This window comes from Panthera tigris, chromosome D2 (genome assembly GCF_018350195.1).
Source record: "Panthera tigris isolate Pti1 chromosome D2, P.tigris_Pti1_mat1.1, whole genome shotgun sequence".
In the NCBI taxonomy this organism is placed as follows: Eukaryota; Metazoa; Chordata; class Mammalia; order Carnivora; family Felidae; genus Panthera; species Panthera tigris.
The window spans coordinates 16583915-16602914 of NC_056670.1; the positions used below are offsets into that span (position 1 = coordinate 16583915).

Genomic DNA, 19000 nt, shown 5'->3' on the forward strand with positions numbered 1-19000 from the left:
TCTGACAGCAAAAGCTCTCTTTCTACTTCACCTCCGTCAGTTGATTTTATCTGTTCAAAAGGCAAACATGAATGAGTAGAAAAGTTAATAGTCATCTGGGGATCTTCTAAATCCTTCCAAGATGACTCTGCTAATACCAGAGGATCACATTCTCTTCCTATCTCACTTACTCGTGATAGCAATCCCTTAAACGTCTGCGGTCAGCATCGTCAACTCCCTTGTCCCTTGCAGTAATATTCCAACTCTTTTAACAGGAACATAATTGTTACGTAAGGCAATATAAACCGCAAATTTCAAATACATTCTTGTACTATCGCACTATGCTAAACTCCGTTTATTATAAAACTGCTTATCAAGTGCTATAAGATACAGCATAAGTTATTTAGCAAATCATTCTGATAACTCTCAAATTATATCTTGATTTTTAGATGCTGATGGAAAGATCTTTTGCTGCATTTGTCTTTCTTTATCTAAATGAAGCCACTGTCAGAGGCATGATTTGATATCGGGAACATCATCAAACTCTTCCCGTGACTGTCTCCATTAAAATGACAGTCATTTGGTGACCGGGGACCCTGACTGTGTGGGGAGCCTGCCTCCATCTCAGCTCCCAACTCTCTCCACACTCATCAAATCTCTGTTCCTCTCTCATCATCCTCTCTCTAACCCCTGGGATATATATAAAGGGAGTGGAAGAGAAGAAAAGTTTGGACGTCACTTTTTGGGGAGGCTGGGGGGAAGGGTGTGCCCAGGACAGATTGCCTTCCCCCAGACCTATCCCCTATGTGCAGAGACAGTTGCTACCCTCACCATCATGGGGTATGTCTCAAACAAAGAAAAGCTCTGCTGAACCAACCTCAAAGACTATTATGCAATCTGAGCACATATGCTTTGCATGAAACACCTGTTTATATCACTGGTTCCTGACAAACCTCCCAAATGCTATCTGCTTGTCCCCTTAGCACATTTTTTTGGAGGTTCACAGATGGGGGCCACAACTCAGCTGCACAACACAAATCCTCACAGCTGCATCTCTGGACTTAAAGCAACTCCCCAGTCTCCCCACCCCTCAAATAACATAATTTTGCAGCTTGCCCCCTAGCTGCACTGCACAAAATCAGAAAGTATGTTGAAGCGTGAAGAGATGTCCTTCCTGAAATTCTCCCCACCTCTGGACTTATTTTAAGAAAGAACAGTGGTACCTGGGTGGCTCAGTTGGTTAAGCATCCGACTGTGGCTCAGGTCATGATCTCACGGTTCACGAGTTCGAGCCCCACATCGGGCTCTGTGCTGACAGCTCCGAGCCTGGAGCCTGCTTTGGATTCTGTGTCTCCCTCTCTCTCTGTCCCTCCCCTGTTCATTCTCTCTCTCTCTCTCTCTCTCTCTCTCTCTCTCAAAACTAAATAAACATTAAAAAAAAAATTTTTTTTAAGACATAATAAATCTCAGGGCACCTGGGTGGCTCAGTCAATTAAACATCAGACTTTGGCTCAGGTCATGACCTTGCAGCTCGTGAGTTCAAGCCCCACGTCGGGCTCTGTGCTGACAGCTCAGAGCCTGGATCCTGCTTCGGATTCTGTGCCTCCCTCTCTGCCCCTCCCCTGCTCTCACTCTGTCTCTCTCTCTCTCTCTCTCTTTCAAAAATAAACATAAAAAAATTAAAGTCAACAGGTAAATTAAATCCATATGGTAAGAAACCAACCATATCTTATAGTAACTTATCTTGGGCAAGTTGCTTAAACACTGTGAGACTCCCCACTTACTTAGCAGTAAATATAATATCTGTAATTTAGGAATATTGCAAAGGTCACAACATAATATCTCTAACTTAGGAATACTGCAAAGGTCACAAAGAACAATGGCTTAAAAAAAATCTCTGACACAAAACATCCACTTAACACATCATTCACATTCCTGAATAAGAGAATTAAAATATTAGTTAGGGTCTGAACTTAGTTATGTGCACCAAAATGTCTCAAAATTAAATAATTTCATTATTATCAGAGTGGTATAAACAATTTTTTTCTTTGAGATGGAGAACATTTTCCCCCAACTGTTAATTCCTCCACAGGAGAAAAACACAAAACAAAAACATGACAGAGCCCAACATTTTTTTAAGTGACTTATTTCAAGCAACTAATTATTTGTTCATTTGTTTAACCATCCCTTGGGACAATCTGTAATCTCCTCTGATAAGAAATGTGTAGAAAACAGACCTAACTTTTTGTTGTTGTTCAATTATTAGGAGGATACTCGACATTTGAGCTCACACAAGTATCCCTCAGGGAAATGCTCTGCGTGCCATTAGCACTATTCTTAATGAGGAAAAGCACAGAACTCCTTTAGTTCAATGCCAGAATTGTTTTATCTTCGAGTCAAAAGAACAACTATTTGGAGTAACACCAAAACAAGCATTTAACAATTACAAGCAGCAAGCTATTCAGAAGCATCATATTGTTAATGCTTCTCTAGTTGTAAATAACCTTATGGTATCAAATAAAATATCTGTCAGCAAAAATTTAAGTCCCAGATACCTTTTTATTGAACTGCTTTATTCCTTAACTTTAAAAGAAAAAAAAAAAAAAAACACCTTTGTTTCCACTTAAAGAACCTCATTTTAAGGACTTACTACAGAAAAGTGAGATGCAGGGAACCCTTAAAATTTTAATCCATACATAGCTAATCTTCCAAAAAAATGACAAAGGGGCCCCTGGGTCGGTTGGGTGTCTGACTTCAGCTCAGGTCATGATCTCACAGTTTTTGAGTTCAAGCCCCGCATAGGGTTTTCTGCCATCGGCCCCAAGCCGGTTTCAGATCCTCTGTTTCCCCCTCACTCTGCACTCTGCACTTCCACCGCTCGCCCTCTCTCAAAAAAAAAAAAAAAAAGAACATTAAAAAAATTTTTTAAATAAACTGACAAAGAAGAGACAGGGACCTAAAATGAAATATGGTGCTTAAAATAATCCTCGATGATACACTGAAGTGGGAAAATCTAAAGATCGCTCCCATTTTATTAATGCCCTACCTAAGCTCTTTCCAAGAGTGCAGTGTTTCCTTCCTAAGAAACACGACTAATACTCCTCTGGCCTTTTTTTCTGCATTTCTGTTTTGTTCTATGAGCCAAGTGCGACTTTCTAGTTTCTTTTCATATCACTATCCATATGGTCCTCGCTCTGGTTTAAAGTCTTTCCTTACACTTTACTCAGTGATGAATGAAAAACATACCAAACACATTACTGGGCCAAATCAAGCAGATCTACAATGTCCCGCCAGAACTTTAAGTTGCCTGGGTTCGTAGGGCTTAACCTCGAACTAACTTGAAATTCAGATCTAAATACATCATCACATGACAACGCACCAACACTGTGAGGAAAATATGCAAGTTTTTACCGAAGCGTAAAAGTTTTAAGCACGGATTGAAGTCAAAGTGAAGACCACTGTAGCTAGCTTTTAAATTTTTTTTTTTTCAACGTTTTTTATTTATTTTTGGGACAGAGAGAGACAGAGCATGAACGGGGGAGGGGCAGAGAGAGAGGGAGACACAGAATCGGAAACAGGCTCCAGGCTCCGAGCCATCAGCCCAGAGCCTGACGCGGGGCTCGAACTCACGGACCGCGAGATCGTGACCTGGCTGAAGTCGGACGCTTAACCGACTGCGCCACCCAGGCGCCCCACTGTAGCTAGCTTTTAGTATATGTATTATGTTGCCATGAATTTTTATGAGATAGGCTTACTGCACGATGTGAAAGAAAAATGATCAAGCTTATGGAAGTTATTCCAACTCTTGCCTCTAGTTACCCAAGTTAATCGAATGTTTAGAAGGTGTAGAATGGGATTTGGTTACTCTGATGCAGTAAGACATTAGACCATACTGCTTCTTCAGATCAAGGACTTTCTAGAAACTGAGAGAGATCCAACTTGCTCCCCAGTACCAACTCCACCACCTAGTACAGTCCTTGAGATTATACACGCATACCTACTTACACATAGCAGGACCACCGTGACTGAAATCTGCCTGCCATGGATCTTTCTAGTGTGGTCAAAGCTACTACTCCAGCTCTAGGGGAGGGAACAAGAGCACTAAGTCACTGGCACTCCTCACGGCAGCATACTACTCACGTATCAACAAATGATAAATACCACTCCTCCCGATCTCTAGCCACGAAAAGACCTACAACATGTCTGTGGCCTGGAAATGCCACTTTTGGATTCCAGTCAACCCTGAGAACTGACAAAGGTCAACGTGCTGGATGTTTAAGCTTACCTCCTCCCCAATCCACTTCCACTGGAAGAGGCAGATAAAAATTTCAGGAGATCAAAGAGAACAAGGCAAACGTTGCCGCAAACATTATCTGCCCAGCCTAACAACTAGAAACGTCAGGGTGCCCAAGAGAAACCTCACCAAAGGGATTGACAAAGGACATCATTAATATGAATGGTATGGCTGTTTCACTAAACACGGCACATATTTTCACCACAAGACTCCCATGAAGGGTTTTTTTTAAAGTTTTATTTATTTAAGTAATCTCTACACCCAAAGTGGGGCTCGAACTCACAACCCTGACATCAAGAGTCACACACTCTTGACTAAGCCAGCCAGGTGCCCCTGCCGTGAAGAGATTATTGATGTGATTTCCCTATACAAAGATAGGCTCTGGAAAAAGAACTAAGAAAATGTCAACAGTGACTTTGTAAAAAAAAAAAAAAAAAAAAAAAAAAAAAGAAAGAAAGAAAGAAAAAGAGTTATAATTTATATATAAGCTGCATAAATCTTAAATATAAATCTCAAATGTTTAACTTAATGAATTTTTACATACGTGTACAACTATGTAACACCACCCAGCTAGAAACAGAAAACATTTCTATCACTCCAGAAGGTTCCCTCATGCCTCCAGTCAGAAACGCCTGCCCCTAACCTCTACCCCTAGATAACCACTATCCTGCCTTCTAACTCCCTAGATTAATGTTGCCGTTTTGAACTTCACATAAGTGGAATTATACAGTATAGATACTCCTTTGTGTTTGTTTATTTTGCCCAACAGAATGTATGTGAGATTCATACTTGCTGGGATGCATGTTTATCATTCTTTATTGCTATGTAGTATTACACTGTACAAATATACCATCATGTACTTATCGACACTCCTGTCTGGGTCATTTTTCAGTTTTAGAATATTATGACTACAGCTGTTACAAGCTTTCTTGCCTTTGTCTTTTGGTGACACAAGCCTCACTTTTATTAAGGGTACATATCCAAAAGGAATCATACAGTAGGAGCATGTTTTTAGCTAGATACTGCCAAAGTTTTTTAAAGTATATTGTCAGTCTTAGTGCATCTGGGTGGTTCAGTCGGTTGAACACCTGACTCTTGATTTCAGCCTAGGTCATGATCCCAGGGTGATGGGATCAAGCCTGCTTGGGATATATTCTCTCTCTCTCTCTCTCTCTCTCTCTCTCTCTCTCTCTCTCTCTCTCCCCCCCCCCCCCCCGCCCTTTGCCTCTCTCCCCCACTCATGCTCTCTCTCTCTAATAATAATAATAAAATGGTATCATCAGGGGCGCCCAGGGGGCTCAGTCAGTTAAGCATCTGACTCTTGACTTTGGCTCAGGTCATGATCTCACAATTCTTAAGTTCGAGCCCTACATCTGGCTTTGCACTGACACTGCAGAGTCTGCCTGGGATTCTATCTCCTGTTCTCTCTGCCCCTCCCCGCCTGCTATTTCTTTCAAACTAAATAAAAATAAACTTAAAAAAAAAGTGGCATCATCAGTCTTTATAATTAATCATGCCGGTGAGTGAACAGTATCTCATTTGACTTTACTTTGCATCACTCTAGGCAATAATGCTCAGCACCTTTTCATAGGCTTCTTAGCCATATGAATATTCACTTTTATAAGGCCCCTGTTCAAGTTTTTTGTCCATTTTTTTAAAATGGAATCTCTACACCTAACATGGGACTCAAACTCATAACCCAGAAATTAAGAATCACAAGCTCCACCAACTAGCCAGCCAGGAGCCCCTGTCCATTTTTAAAATTGCTTGTCTTTTCGTTGATTTGTAGGAATTCTGTATATGTGTCTTTTACCCAACACATAAATGTAAATGTCTTCTCTCAGACTTCAGCTTGCCTTTTCAACTTAAGAAAAGGAGGTCTGATAAATGATGTCTTAATTTTGATGAAATTCAATTGATCCATTTTTCCTTCAGCAGTTAATGCTTGTGTCATTCTTTAAAATTTATTTTGAGAGAGAGAGCATGAGCCTGGGAGGGGCAGAGACAGAGAAGGAGGGAGAGAATCCCAAGGAGGCTCTGCACGGTCAGTGTAGAGCCCGACACAGGGCTTGACACGGGCTCGACGCGGCTCGATCCGCAAACTGTGAGACCATGACCTGAGCCAAGACCAAGACCAGATACTCAATGGGCTAAGCCACCATGGTGCCCCAATTTTTTTTTAAGTTTATTTATTTATTTTGAGAAAGAGATGGGGTGCCTGGGTGGATCAGTCGGTTAAGCGACTGACTTCAGATCAGGTCATGATCTCCATGAGTTCGAGCCCCGTGTCGGGCTCTGTGCTGATAGCTCAGAGCCTGGAGCCTGCTTCAGATTCTGTGTCTCCCTCTCTCTCTGACCCTCCCTCGTTCATGCTCTGTCTCTCTGTCTCAAAAATAAATAAACATTAAAAAAAAAAAAATTTATTTTGAGAAAGAGAGAGAGCGTACGTGTGCACCCATGGGCAAGTGAGAAAGGGGCAGAAAGAGAGAGAGAGAACCCCAAGCAGGCTCTGCACTGTCAGCACAGAGCCCGGTACAGGGCTCAAACTCACAAACTGTGAGATCATAACCTGAGCCAAAACCAAGAGTAGGATGCTTAACCAGTGACTGAGCCACCCAGGCACTGCAATGATTGTGTCATTTTTAAAACATCTTTTCTGCTACAAGATCATGAAGATATTATCACGTTTTCTTCACGAGGATTGTCTCAGCTTTTGCTTCACCCATCTCACCGATACTCAGATCTTCTCTCCCAGCCCTGACGAATCTGTCATGGTCAAGGTCGTGCCACATGACAGTACAGACTGAGTTCATTAAACCTTTTCCATTATATGCACTATTACTTAAAAAAACAAATCCCTGGTAGTAAATAACAATGACAGAAATGTACTATAATGACTCTTCATTAACTGTTTGAGTTATCACTTCAGTTTCTAGTAATACACCCCAGCTTTAACTGAGGTGAGCAGGTACTTTCTTTCACTAATATCAAAAGACATTTCAAGTGGTTGCCAGAGGCGGGAGATGGGCAAAATGGGTGAAGGGACTCAAGAGGTACAAATGTCTAAAGTCCTAGGGATGCAATGCACAGCATGGCAACTGTAGCTAATAATATTGTATTGCCTACTTAAAATGTGCTAATAGATCCTGAAAGTTCATCATAAGGAAAAATAATTCTGTATGTACAGTGATGGATGTTAACTCATTTTGGTGGTCATTTCATAATATATACAATGTACACCTAAAACTAATATGTTATATGTCAGTTATACCTCAATAGAAAATACACACACACACACACACACACACACACACACAAACAGGTGACCCTTGAACAACATGGGTTTCAACTGCAATAGTCCATACATATGTGGATTTCTCAATAAATTAGTACAGAACTATAAATGTATTTTCCTTGTGTTTTTCTTAATAACATTTTCTTTTCTCCTACTTTATTGTAAGAACACAATAAATACACATAATATACAAAATGCATGTTAATAAACCGTTTACATTATTGGTACAGCTTGCAGTCAATGGTTGGCTATTGGTAGTTAAGTTTGGGGAGTGTCAAAAGTTTTATGTAGATTTCTGGCAGTGCAAGGGGTCAGCGCCCCTAATCCCAGCATTGTTCAAGGGTCAACTGTACATGTAATCATTGGGCAACAACAACAAAAGACATCTGAACATAATACAGATTGACATTTCTGAAAACAAGTGAAATTATAAATGTTCACCCTAAAATTGGACATACACTGAGCAGATACCACATAAACTCATTTCTCATGATGAAATGCCTGGAGTTCAGTGGAATCTGCTATTTGATAGAAAGAACATATAATTTCACATACTTCTATAAATCAACCTTTGAATTTGTCTTTCTTAATTATACAGTACCTCTCCTGTCAGTGAACTCACATTAAAAAAAAGGTTGAAGAGAAAAGAACCAAGCACTTCACTATTTATGCGATTCATCTGTATATATTTGAAGTGATTTGTGTTTATATAAAACCCAGTACTATCTTAAAATTCTACTATGGAGTCGCCCTGCGAGATGTTTGGGTCCATCTGGCTAGGTGATACATTCCCTGAAACTGAAACTTAGAGCCACCAGTAAGATATCCCCATAGTGGGAAATGCGACATGCCTTGTCTGAATACACCCTATGTCCTCAAGGCTAAAGTTCACTCTGTTGGGTCTTTTTTCAATTACTTTATTAAGAGCTATCGATGACTATTCTACTCAGAAAAATAAAGCCAATTTAATGTTTTTGGATTACCTTTACATTATTATGCAGAAGTCCCAATTTTTAAAAGCTAATATTTCACCAAGTGTCAATTAAAATTAATGCAACCCACACAGAAATCATGTAACACACTGGTTTAAAAAAAAAAAAAAGTTACCATTGACGTGAACCTGGACTTACCTGTGGTAATGGCTCTATGAAATTGATGCATGTCTTCTCCTGAGAGCTCCTGGGCTACTTGCAAGATCTTTTGTCTAACACCATCCAATTTCACTTCTGATTCTGTCAAAATCTCTTCCATATCAGGAGCACTATAATCAATATACCAGCCAGATGCTTTGTTAGTGAAAAACTGAAATCATCTAAATATCAATAAACAGGGGCACCTGGATGGCGCAGTCGGTTAAGCATCCGACTTCGGCTCAGGTCATGATCTTACAGCTTGTGAGTTCCAGGCCTGCGTCGGGCTCTGTGCCGACAGCTCGGAGCCCAGAGCCTGCTTCGGATTCTGTGTCTCCCTCTCTCTGTTCCTCCCTCCCTCTCTCTCTCAAAAATAAATAAACATTTAAAAAAATCTATAAAAATAATAAGTATCAACAAACATAGGACTGAATTAATATTGTATCTGGATGCTTCTAACTCAAAACCATAATTTTATTTTATTTATTATATTTATTAAAAATACGTAAAATCAGGGGCACCTCGGTGCCTCAGTTAGTTAAGTGTCTGACTTCAGCTCAGGTCATGATCTCATGGTTCCTGGATTCGAGCCCCGTGTTGGGCTCTGTGCTGACAGCTCAGAGCCTAGAGCCTGCTTTGGATTCTGTGTCTCCCCCTCTCTCTGCCCCTCCCCGATCATGCTCCGTCTGTCTCTCAAAATTAAAGAAACATTAAAAAAAAACATATGTAAAATCAATTTAAGAAACAAAACAGATGAACATGTGGGAAGTGGAGGGAGGGGGAGAGAAGAGAGGGAAATAAACAAGAGACTTAATGATAGAGAACAAACTATGGGTTGATGGAAGGAGGTGGGTGGGAGATGGGACTAAATGGGTGGTGGGTACTAAGGAGGGCACTTGTGATGAGCACTGGCTGCTTATGTAAGTGATGAATCATTGAATTCTATTCCTAAAACCAATATTCCACTGTTTGTTAACTAAAATTTAAATTTAAAAAAAGAAAAAAAATTAAAAAATCAAATCAAATCAAAATATGTAAAATAAAAAAAAAAAGTAAAATCAGGGGTGTCTGGCTGGCTCAGTCAGTAGAGCATACGACTCTTGATCTCAGGGTCATGAGTTCAAGCCCCACATTAGGCACAGAACTTTAAAAAAAAGTGCATAAAATATGAAATCTGCTCACTGACAGTAGCTATCTTTGGTATTATGACTGCTTTCATTCGGTATCTTTATTTTTCTACAATTTATTCTGAAGATTACTATTTTCTAAGTTTACTATAATAAGAATTTATTATTTTTGGTAGAGAAATCCTTACAAGATGACTTTACAAAATAACATGGCTTTTTCTAAAATATTAAGACGCTCTGCCACAGTTCTATTATTTCTTTAAACCGATGAATATTGATGTCAATTGTTTTTAAATTGCAATATGTATTGAAAAACTGTTCATAATTAATCAAAACAGTGTTGCTTCTTTCCATAAGCTCAAGTTCAAAAACAGTTTAATTTCCTTTCATAATATAAACTGAGAACTCATTAAAAAAAACAAGCAAAAATTTTAGTCAGGTTAAGATGAAGAAAAGGTTAACAGTGCCTAATTCCAAGAAATCTATGTATGGCAAATTCACATCCACTTAATAGAATAAAAACTAAACTATTAGAGAGTTATCTTAAAAGTTGCAAATGAGTGAATAGAACACTTCAGTAATATTTTTAATAATAAAAAATGGTAAATTATATTTGGATTTCCCTAAATGCTTTATAAGGTACATAGTGCAAATCCTTCTAGGGGCATTTGTAATTTGTAACAATCTCTCCCTGGGCGTTGGTAGGAAAGGCAATTTCTTTTTTTTTTATTTTTTTTATTTTTTTTAATGTCTTATTTTATTTTTGAGAGAAAGACAGAGCACAAGCTGGGAGAGGGAGAGAGACAGGGAGACACAGAATCCAAAGCAGGCTCCAGGCTCTGAACTGTCAGCATAGAGCCTGATGTCAGCACAGAGCCCGACACAGGGCCTGAAAGCATGGATGCTACACTGACTGAGCCACCCAGGTGCCCCAGGGTGGGCACTTTCTAACCTCACGTAAAACAGAGAAGCAAAGAAAGCTGATTAAATGAAAAAGGATGCAAACAAAGAAGCAAAGATGAAAGACGATGATACTCAGCTGCATTCATAAGAAATTCCTGAATCTTTAAAATTTATTTTCCTCCTCTGCTTAGGCTAGTTTAAGCTGTTTTCTTTTACATACATACAACCAAGGAATCTAGGATAGATACAGAGCCTACGTAGAAAAATAACAAAATCCTACAGAAAGGAACTTCAAAGAAAAGATGTCTCAGAGCTGTAGGAAAAGGAACTTTCAAAAAATTAGTCAGTAGTATCATATGCTGCAAAAATGTAAACTAAGAGTATGTACTAGATTTAGCAATATGAGGGTAACAAGGGCAATCTCAATAGTTGTAAGGCAGAAAAGCGGATTGCAATGAGTTGGAAAACGAATGGGAACATAAATAAAGCAGATTTCCACATTTATCTAATATTGAAATTTTGCATATATCACCTAAGTAAAGCTTTAACGTAATAAGCTCTGGTAAATCACTAGAAATTTAATATTTTCACAAACAATACCTGTATCACTGAGTGCTCTTAACAACACAAAATTCCTAGTTGCTCTGAAAATAAGAACTTTCCCTTTTGGGGAGCCTGGGTGGCTTAGTCAGTTAAGTGTCCAACTTTGGGTCAGGTCATGATCGCATGGTTTGTGGGTTTGAGCCCCACATTGGGCTCTGTATTGACAGTGTAGAGCCTACTTAGGATTCTCTCTCAAGCAAAAATAATATAAAAACAGGGAGGGGGACAAAACATAAGAGAATCTTAAATATGGAGAACAAACAAAGGGTTACTGGAGAGGTTGTGGGGGGCGGGGAGGATGGGCTAAACAGGTAAGGGCCATTAAGGAATCTACCCCTGAAATTCTTTTAGCATATTGTTGCACTATATGCTAACTAACTTGGATGTAAATTTAACAAAAAGAAAAAAGAAATACCTATTTCCTTAAAAATCAGAAACCGCCCCCCCAAAAAAAAAAAAAAAATTCTCTCTCTGCTCCTCCCCCACTCACACTCACTGACTCTCAAAACTAATACTTAAAAAAAAACTTTCCTCCCTATTCTGATTAAAATATTTATTCTTAAAATCTTCTTGCTGCTAACATCCTCCAATCCCAGTATTCATAGAATAAATCACAGAATCTTCTAACAGCTAGGTACTGTCCACTGAAGTATAAAGCATTCCAAAGTACGTATGTAACACATATCAAAGGGTATGCCACTGGAACAAATTTTAGAGATATTTACTCACCTTGTAATTCTATGGAGGAGAAAAATTGTCCTTTTACTTTCCACAGTTATATCCCGACTAAGTTTCACAAGTCTCTCGTATTTGTCATGTCTTGCATCAAGTTCCTGCTGAAATGCTAAGAACACATTATTACAACCATAAGCATGCATATTCTATACTTTGAGCCTATCAAACATTGTTGATAGGCACAACAGAGCAACTATTATTTACTCTATTTAACTCTTATCTATTTACTCTTAAACTATTTATTTACTCTTATTTAACTATTATTTACTCTATATATAAGATATAAAATATAAAAATAAAGAGCAAATCATCTCATTTACTTTTAAAGTATTTGGAAATTACAGACTGTGTTCTTTGAACACAGGCATGCTTTAACTGAGTTTTGCCACTCACAGCCTCACAATAAGATGTATATACTGTAAAAAAAATACCCCATCTAGTAAACATGAGATTGTTATCACAGAACTATCACACAGGACTTTAAAAAATTCCTTCCAACTACCTAAGTTACATAACATTTTTAAACACCTTGTTTTAATCATATGCAATATTATCTCCCCCTCAAAAAAATTGATGTCATTAAAAAATTAAAGTTTATAACTTTTAATGACATCAATTTTCTGAATTTCCAAGCCCTAGTCACTAAAATACCCATAAACCACTTAACTCTTAATTAATAACCGCTTTATTTCAGAAGCATTGTTACCCCAAAGACCCAGCAAACTGCCTGCCCTATAGGGAGCACCCAGATGTATTTTGCATGAATTAAAAAAACCCAAAACTTGAATAAACTATTAACCAAATAACAGGCTGACAAGAACCAAAGACATCTGCCCTTTTATTATTGAGATAATAATTAAGTTCGGATTTTGTCTACTATTTCAAGACAATCATAAGTTTTTACTTATTATGAACATTAATGACTACTGTGAATTAAATACTATGAACACATAGCTCCTATCCTCGAGCTTAGTCCAGTATAAGACAAAATTGTAAATAAGTAAATAAAATACACAATAAATCTATGTAAAGGTTTGGGAAAGCAGGGTCCATATTCTTCTTGTTCACTCCTAACACATACTAGAACATGACAGATGATCAGTATTTCATGACTGAATGGATGAATGGATCATTAATAAATGCAATATCTGTCAATAAATTTGCTTGAGAGAAAAATCACAAAGGCTTCAAAGGAAGAAGCTACTTGAGCAGGGTCTTGAGGAAAACCACAGTTCACCAGATGGACAATGGGGGTACCAAATAAGAAGCAACCCCGAGCTTAAAGAATTACATGTGAAAAGGCACAGAAACATACAACAGCAACATGTGCTTGGAAACAAGCAGCTCTGTGTCAGATGTGCCACAGAGTATCAGGCTGGGGAATAGGTGGCCCATTGCAGTTTTTCCACTGTGTATACAGTCATATCAATACACTCTCTAATCAATCACAGCGGTCTTATACCTCTGAAGATCACTGTAAGTGCTGTGGTGGTTTTAAAACATGCCTGCACATTAAGGAGGGCACTTGTTGGGATGAGCACTGGGTGTTATATATAAGTGATCAATCACTGGGTTCTAGTCCTGAAGCCAAGACAGTGTATTTTTTGAGAATAAAAAATAATAATAATAATAATAATAATAATAATAATAAAGATGTGGTGTATGTATTCTCTCTCTCTCTCTCTCTCTCTCTCTCTATCTCAATGGAATACTACTCAGCGATGAAAAGTAATGAAATCGTGCCGTGTGCAACAATGTGGATAGAATTGGAGGGCATTATGATAAGTGAAATTAGTCACAGAAAGACATATCATATGATTTCACTCATATGCAGAATTTGAGAAACTTAACAGATGAACATAGGGGAAGGAAAGGAAAAATAAGATAAAAAGAGAAAGGAAGGCAAACCGTAAGAGACTCTTAAATACAGAGAACAAACTGAGGGTTGATGGGGGGACAGTGGGTTAAATGGGTGATGGGCATTAATAACGAAGGGCACTTTTTGGGATGAGCACTGGGTGTCATATATAAGAGATGAAATTATTGGGTTCTACTCCTAAACCTAAGACTATACTGTACATTAACTAACTTGAGAACGAATGAATGAATAAAATAAAATATGCCCACAAATTATTCCACCTTCAGTAGGGGGAAACTAATTCCCTTCCCCTTGAATATGAAGTTTTTAAGCTGCTTCATTTCTAACAGAGGGTAGCAAAAGTGACTATGTATCACGTCTGAGATCAGGGCATAAGGACACTATGGCTTCCTCCTTGCTCTGACTGGGGGAAGCTAGATGACGTAACATCAGGACACTCAAGGAGTCCCATGGAGGAGACCATGTGAGGAAGTGAGAGCTGGCTGTTGGCAGAAGGCCTAACTTGCCAATTGCTGTGGATCCTGCAGCCCCAATCTAGCCTTCAGATGACTGCAAGTTGGAATGGACAGCTCAAGCCCCCTCAGGTTCCTGAGCCACAAAAACTGTAAGGTATAGGAGGGTGGCTGGAGGATACAGGGAAGGAGAATTTTGTTTTAGGGCTTGTTTTGAAATAAAGAGCAACCTGACCCAGTTAAAAGGACAACTGTGAAAAAGTACATACATACACATAAACATTATATATACGAATAGTATATACATAACACGTATATATATGATTTACTAACAGAGTTCCCACTCTGTGCAAAATGTTAAGAGTCAAAACAAAAGTGTGGTCCCCGTCTTCAAAAGTCTGGCTGAGATGGGGCGCCTGGGTGGCACAGTCGGTTAAGCGTCCGACTTCAGCCAGGTCACGATCTCGCGGTCCGTGAGTTCGAGCCCGCGTCAGGCTCTGGGCTGATGGCTCGGAGCCTGAGCCTGTTTCCGATTCTGTGTCTCCCTCTCTCTCTGCCCCTCCCCCGTTCATGCTCTGTCTCTCTCTGTCCCAAAAATAAATAAAAAACGTTGAAAAAAAAATTAAAAAAAAAAAAAAAGTCTGGCTGAGAAAACAAAACCATCACATGCTTAAAAGTTATTAACTACATATATATATATACACATATATACACACATATACACATACACACACATATATACATATATATACACATCTGACGTTTATTTATATATCAAGTACACAATAATTTTTAGTTCTATGGCATGTCTGATGTTAACTGTTTACCTGTAATGAGAAAAAAAAAAAAAAGTGAAGACTTCAGTAATCTCGACTTTAATGGCAGACCTAGCACCATAGCCAACCTCCAGGAACAGTAAAAGATTCACACACCCACATCTTAAATTCTGATGGGCTGGTTTTTTGTTTTTTGGGGGGTTTTTTTGCGTGCACAACATGTCTAAATTATCCTTGTTACAACCTCTTTAGTTCTCTTCCCTCCGTCAACTTACATTACAGAGAACTTACATTTGAAGGCCAACATCACAGGTGAAGATGAATTAACATCCTTCCCTTCTCTTCTCTGGTTATGTGGGAAATTGTCATGCTTCCTTTTCCTGAACCCTCCTGATCCTTATGTAGAGAAGGAGAAAAAAGTTGGACAGGGCTCTTCCACCAACAAGACTTACAACGTAACGTCAGCTAACCCCTTCCTTCCTCTTAAACCAGCGTCCACGGGGCTCTCGCCTTACAGGCTTTCCCAGCGGACTCGCAGAAAAGCAGCCTTGCCTTTTCTCCCCAAACCTTCAGCTCACCTCACTCAGGCTTCCACCAATGGCTTCCCTGATCTGGCACAAGGTGGAGCAATTACCGAACTAAGATTAAAAATAACAGGTCTTTAAGAAAACGAGAGGTGTCAACAGGACCAATGTGGCCGGGAAATCACCGGGGCCGCCGCCTCCCCGAGCCTGCAAGGGGAGAGGGCATCCCTCAAGGGTGAAGAGAGGTGGAAAATCCGACAAAAAGGATGGAGATCCTCCCCCTTTGAATAAATAACGCCCAGTGCCGCCGAGGACGCCACCTTCTTTGCTGCTCATGTCGTCACGGCCTACGGCGAGATGAGCGGAGACTGAGGGCCTTGGAGCGAGACGAGTGCGCAAGGTGCCGGCCGGAGACCTGCCGAGGAGCCCTTTGCAGCCGGCCGACGTCTACGCACTGGCCGGAAGCGCGCGGCTGCAACCACTCACGCCTCTCCCTCCGCCCTCGCACACTTCCGGCCTGCACGCCGGCCCCCTCCCCCCGCCCCTGGCTCCGCCCCGCGCACGGCCCGGGGACCTCGCGCCCGCGCTCTGTTGTTGTGCCTGCCCTCTGCTGTGCCTGGAGACAGAACGCCTTCACACACTTCACTGCATGGTCTGTTAATAAAAGAGACGACGGAAGCGAGGCGTGTGTGAAAGTGGAAAGAGGCGGAATATGTACGTGATTTTTTTTTTTTTTTTTCCTCCAGGCTGCCTTGGAACACCCCCGCGTTTCCTCCGTGTGGACCCAGCCTTCCGCGCGATGAGTAGTGGGAATTGTAGTTCGCCCGCAGCTGCTGGCCCTGCGGCTCTCCCGACCAGGCTATGCGGAAGAGCGAGCCCTCGATCACCAATGGGAAGGTCTTTTCAGCCTCGAGGCCGAACCTTGGGGAGTTGGGAGTTTACACTTTCCATTCCTGGGCGTGACACCTGGAGGTCAAATGATGGAGATATGAAAATCAGTAAGCGTTCTGTCTGACGAGGGCAAAACCCGCCTTCTGCGCTCCTCCCCCTTGCTCCCCGCCTGTCTCCCAGTTTCTGCCCCCTCCTCCGCCCGGTCTCGCTTTACTCCTTTTTCCTTGTGTCTCTATAGCTAGACGGCCTGCTGGCTCCGCCACTGAGTGGCTGTGCGACCCTGAGGGTAGTTAACTTCTGTTCCTCAGCTTCTTTATCTGTAAAATAGGGATAGAATGGTACCTGCGTCCTAGGGTTATTTGAGGACAAAGTGAGTTCATGCTAAGGCTCTTAGAAGAGTATCTTTTCGCATAGTAAGTGCTCAATTAAATGTTAGCTTTGATACCCTTCTCCCAACGTCGCCCTCCAAAAAGGGGGAGAGAGGGAGGTTGATAATAATAATAATAGGTGTGCACCACTAAGTTGTGAGCTTTTTATTTGGGACAGGTACTGCCATATCTTACTAGACTTACTACTATGAGGTACCACCACCCAGAACCCATAGCGCTTGTGAGTCTCTGTAAGTGTTTTTTGAAGAATGAGGTTCGTGTCATCAAGATGGGTAACTGAGTGGCAATCCAGCATCTTCTAGATAAAACTCAGGGTAAGACTTGGTAAATTGGATGGCCTAGGCCTAGTGGGGAAAACACAAGTATATTTGGTGATGCTTGTGGGCACGTGTTGTACACACGGTCTTTCCTCGTTAATTTAGGAGCAAAGAAACAGTAAATGAAACAATTTGGCTAGAACATGGCGGTATTTTCGAGCCGCAGGCCGGAGTGTGTCATAGGAAGGTTTTCTGCCCTGGGTAAGCTTTAGGGCCTCTCCCAACTCCGAAGCTAGAAAGTAACGACCATCCATCCATACCTTTCTGCATACCTACTGCTCTCTGAATACGTGAATTGATTAACCAAATTCCTTGTGGATTAAATAGGCTCTGAAGACTCTTGCTTTGTAGATTTGGGACGAATAATTCTGAGTTTGTGGGAGGTCTGACCCTGCTAACATCCACCAGTATCCTCCTTCCCTGATTAGAGATGACTTGACCATGGGGGGGGAGGGGAAACCCCTCTGACAGAAATATAATCATTTTAATACGTCTCCCTCTAGATCCAGAGAAGCCCATAACTTACAAACACTTTTAAAGTCAGTATTTATTATACCACAGTCTGAGAAAGGGTTTTTTTTTTTCCTAATTCTGCTGGACTGGCCCCTCTGAAGACCTCAACTGTCCAAAAAACATAGATCAGCCATATTCATTCTCTTTCTCCAGCCACCACTACTGTTCAGCTGTTGACAGCTGTGTTACTCAAACTGCTTTTCACTGCTTCCCATAGCGATTAGAACACAAAGTTTCATAACCCGTGATGACTTCTCAAAGTACTTCAGGGACTCTTTGCCAGCACTTATTTGCATAGGCATTGCTCCAGGTATCCCATCTGTAGCTGCCCTTTGGGGAGGAAATACTTCTCAACCTTGGGTAACCTGCAGAAGGTAACTCCACCTTGTCTCCTTGCTCTGTTGCTTCAGATGCGTGCACACAGTTTGGGTATTTGGCAAAACATATTTTTGTTTGCGTTTAAAGGAGAACTACCACCCCAAGTTGGGAAGCAGAAGGTAAAACATTTTCAGCAAGAAATGTTGGTGTGGTTTTCGGAACGGATTTCCGTCCCCCTCTTACTGTTGCATTCCATTTGCCCACATTTGACTCCGAATAAAGCTCTAGGCCTTTGGAGCACACCTGTGTTTATAAGTCTTCACATTTGTCACCTTTGTAAGGAAAAACATCTGATATCAAAATTGGTTTGAGGTATTAAAAAAAATCACATAATCAACTAAGAGGAGAAATACAGGCTCTCAGGATATTTTCTATTTTAGCTTTTGCCTGGTTATGTAGTTATTAAGTAAATTCCAGTGGAGGCGGGGGGGGGATCATGGGAAATTGCCAGAACCTTCAGGGACCAGTTTTAAAGCAATAACCATAATATCTAAAAGATACCTATAGGGTCTGAAGGGGTATTGTGAAGTGTATACATACCAGTTCACAGATTTATTTTTCAAGCAATGGTAGGACATGGTAGGAGAAAAGGATTTTCCTTCTAGTTCTTTACTGGAGAGGGAAGCTGGTATTGGAGGGAATAAAAAGGGATGGGCAAAACCACAATGAGATACCACTTCACAACCACAAGGATGGCTATAATAAAAATAAATAAACACAAGTGTTAGTGGAGATACAAAGAAATTGGAACCCTCATCATTGCTGGTAGGAATGTAAAATGGTGCAGCAGTTGTAAGAAGACTGATAGTCTCAAA

General features: G+C 40.5%; 1 protein-coding gene and 1 long non-coding RNA gene across 3 annotated transcripts in view; one reads left to right on the plus strand and one right to left on the minus strand.

Moving 5' to 3' along the window:
• TSNAX (translin associated factor X) overlaps positions 1–16186 on the minus strand; it is a 32260-nt gene extending 16074 nt beyond the window's left edge. Inside the window, exons 1-5 of one of the 2 annotated variants that reach the window (XM_042960079.1) lie at positions 16018–16186; positions 15752–15811; positions 15465–15569; positions 12061–12175; positions 8699–8829 (exon numbers count right to left, since the gene is read on the minus strand). In XM_042960079.1, the coding sequence (XP_042816013.1) occupies positions 8699–8829; positions 12061–12175; positions 15465–15480 (262 nt within the window). In that variant the 5' untranslated portion in view covers positions 15481–15569; positions 15752–15811; positions 16018–16186. The remainder of the gene's footprint in view (positions 1–8698; positions 8830–12060; positions 12176–15464; positions 15570–15751; positions 15812–16017) is intronic. The other variant, XM_007086020.2, reaches the window with a different exon arrangement.
• Positions 16187–16263: 77 nt separating this feature from the next.
• On the plus strand, positions 16264–18427 carry LOC122231902. The gene is made up of 3 exons (XR_006209188.1): positions 16264–16349; positions 16444–16695; positions 18273–18427. It is a non-coding gene; the product is annotated as an uncharacterized LOC122231902 (long non-coding RNA).
• Positions 18428–19000: the final 573 nt, after the last annotated feature.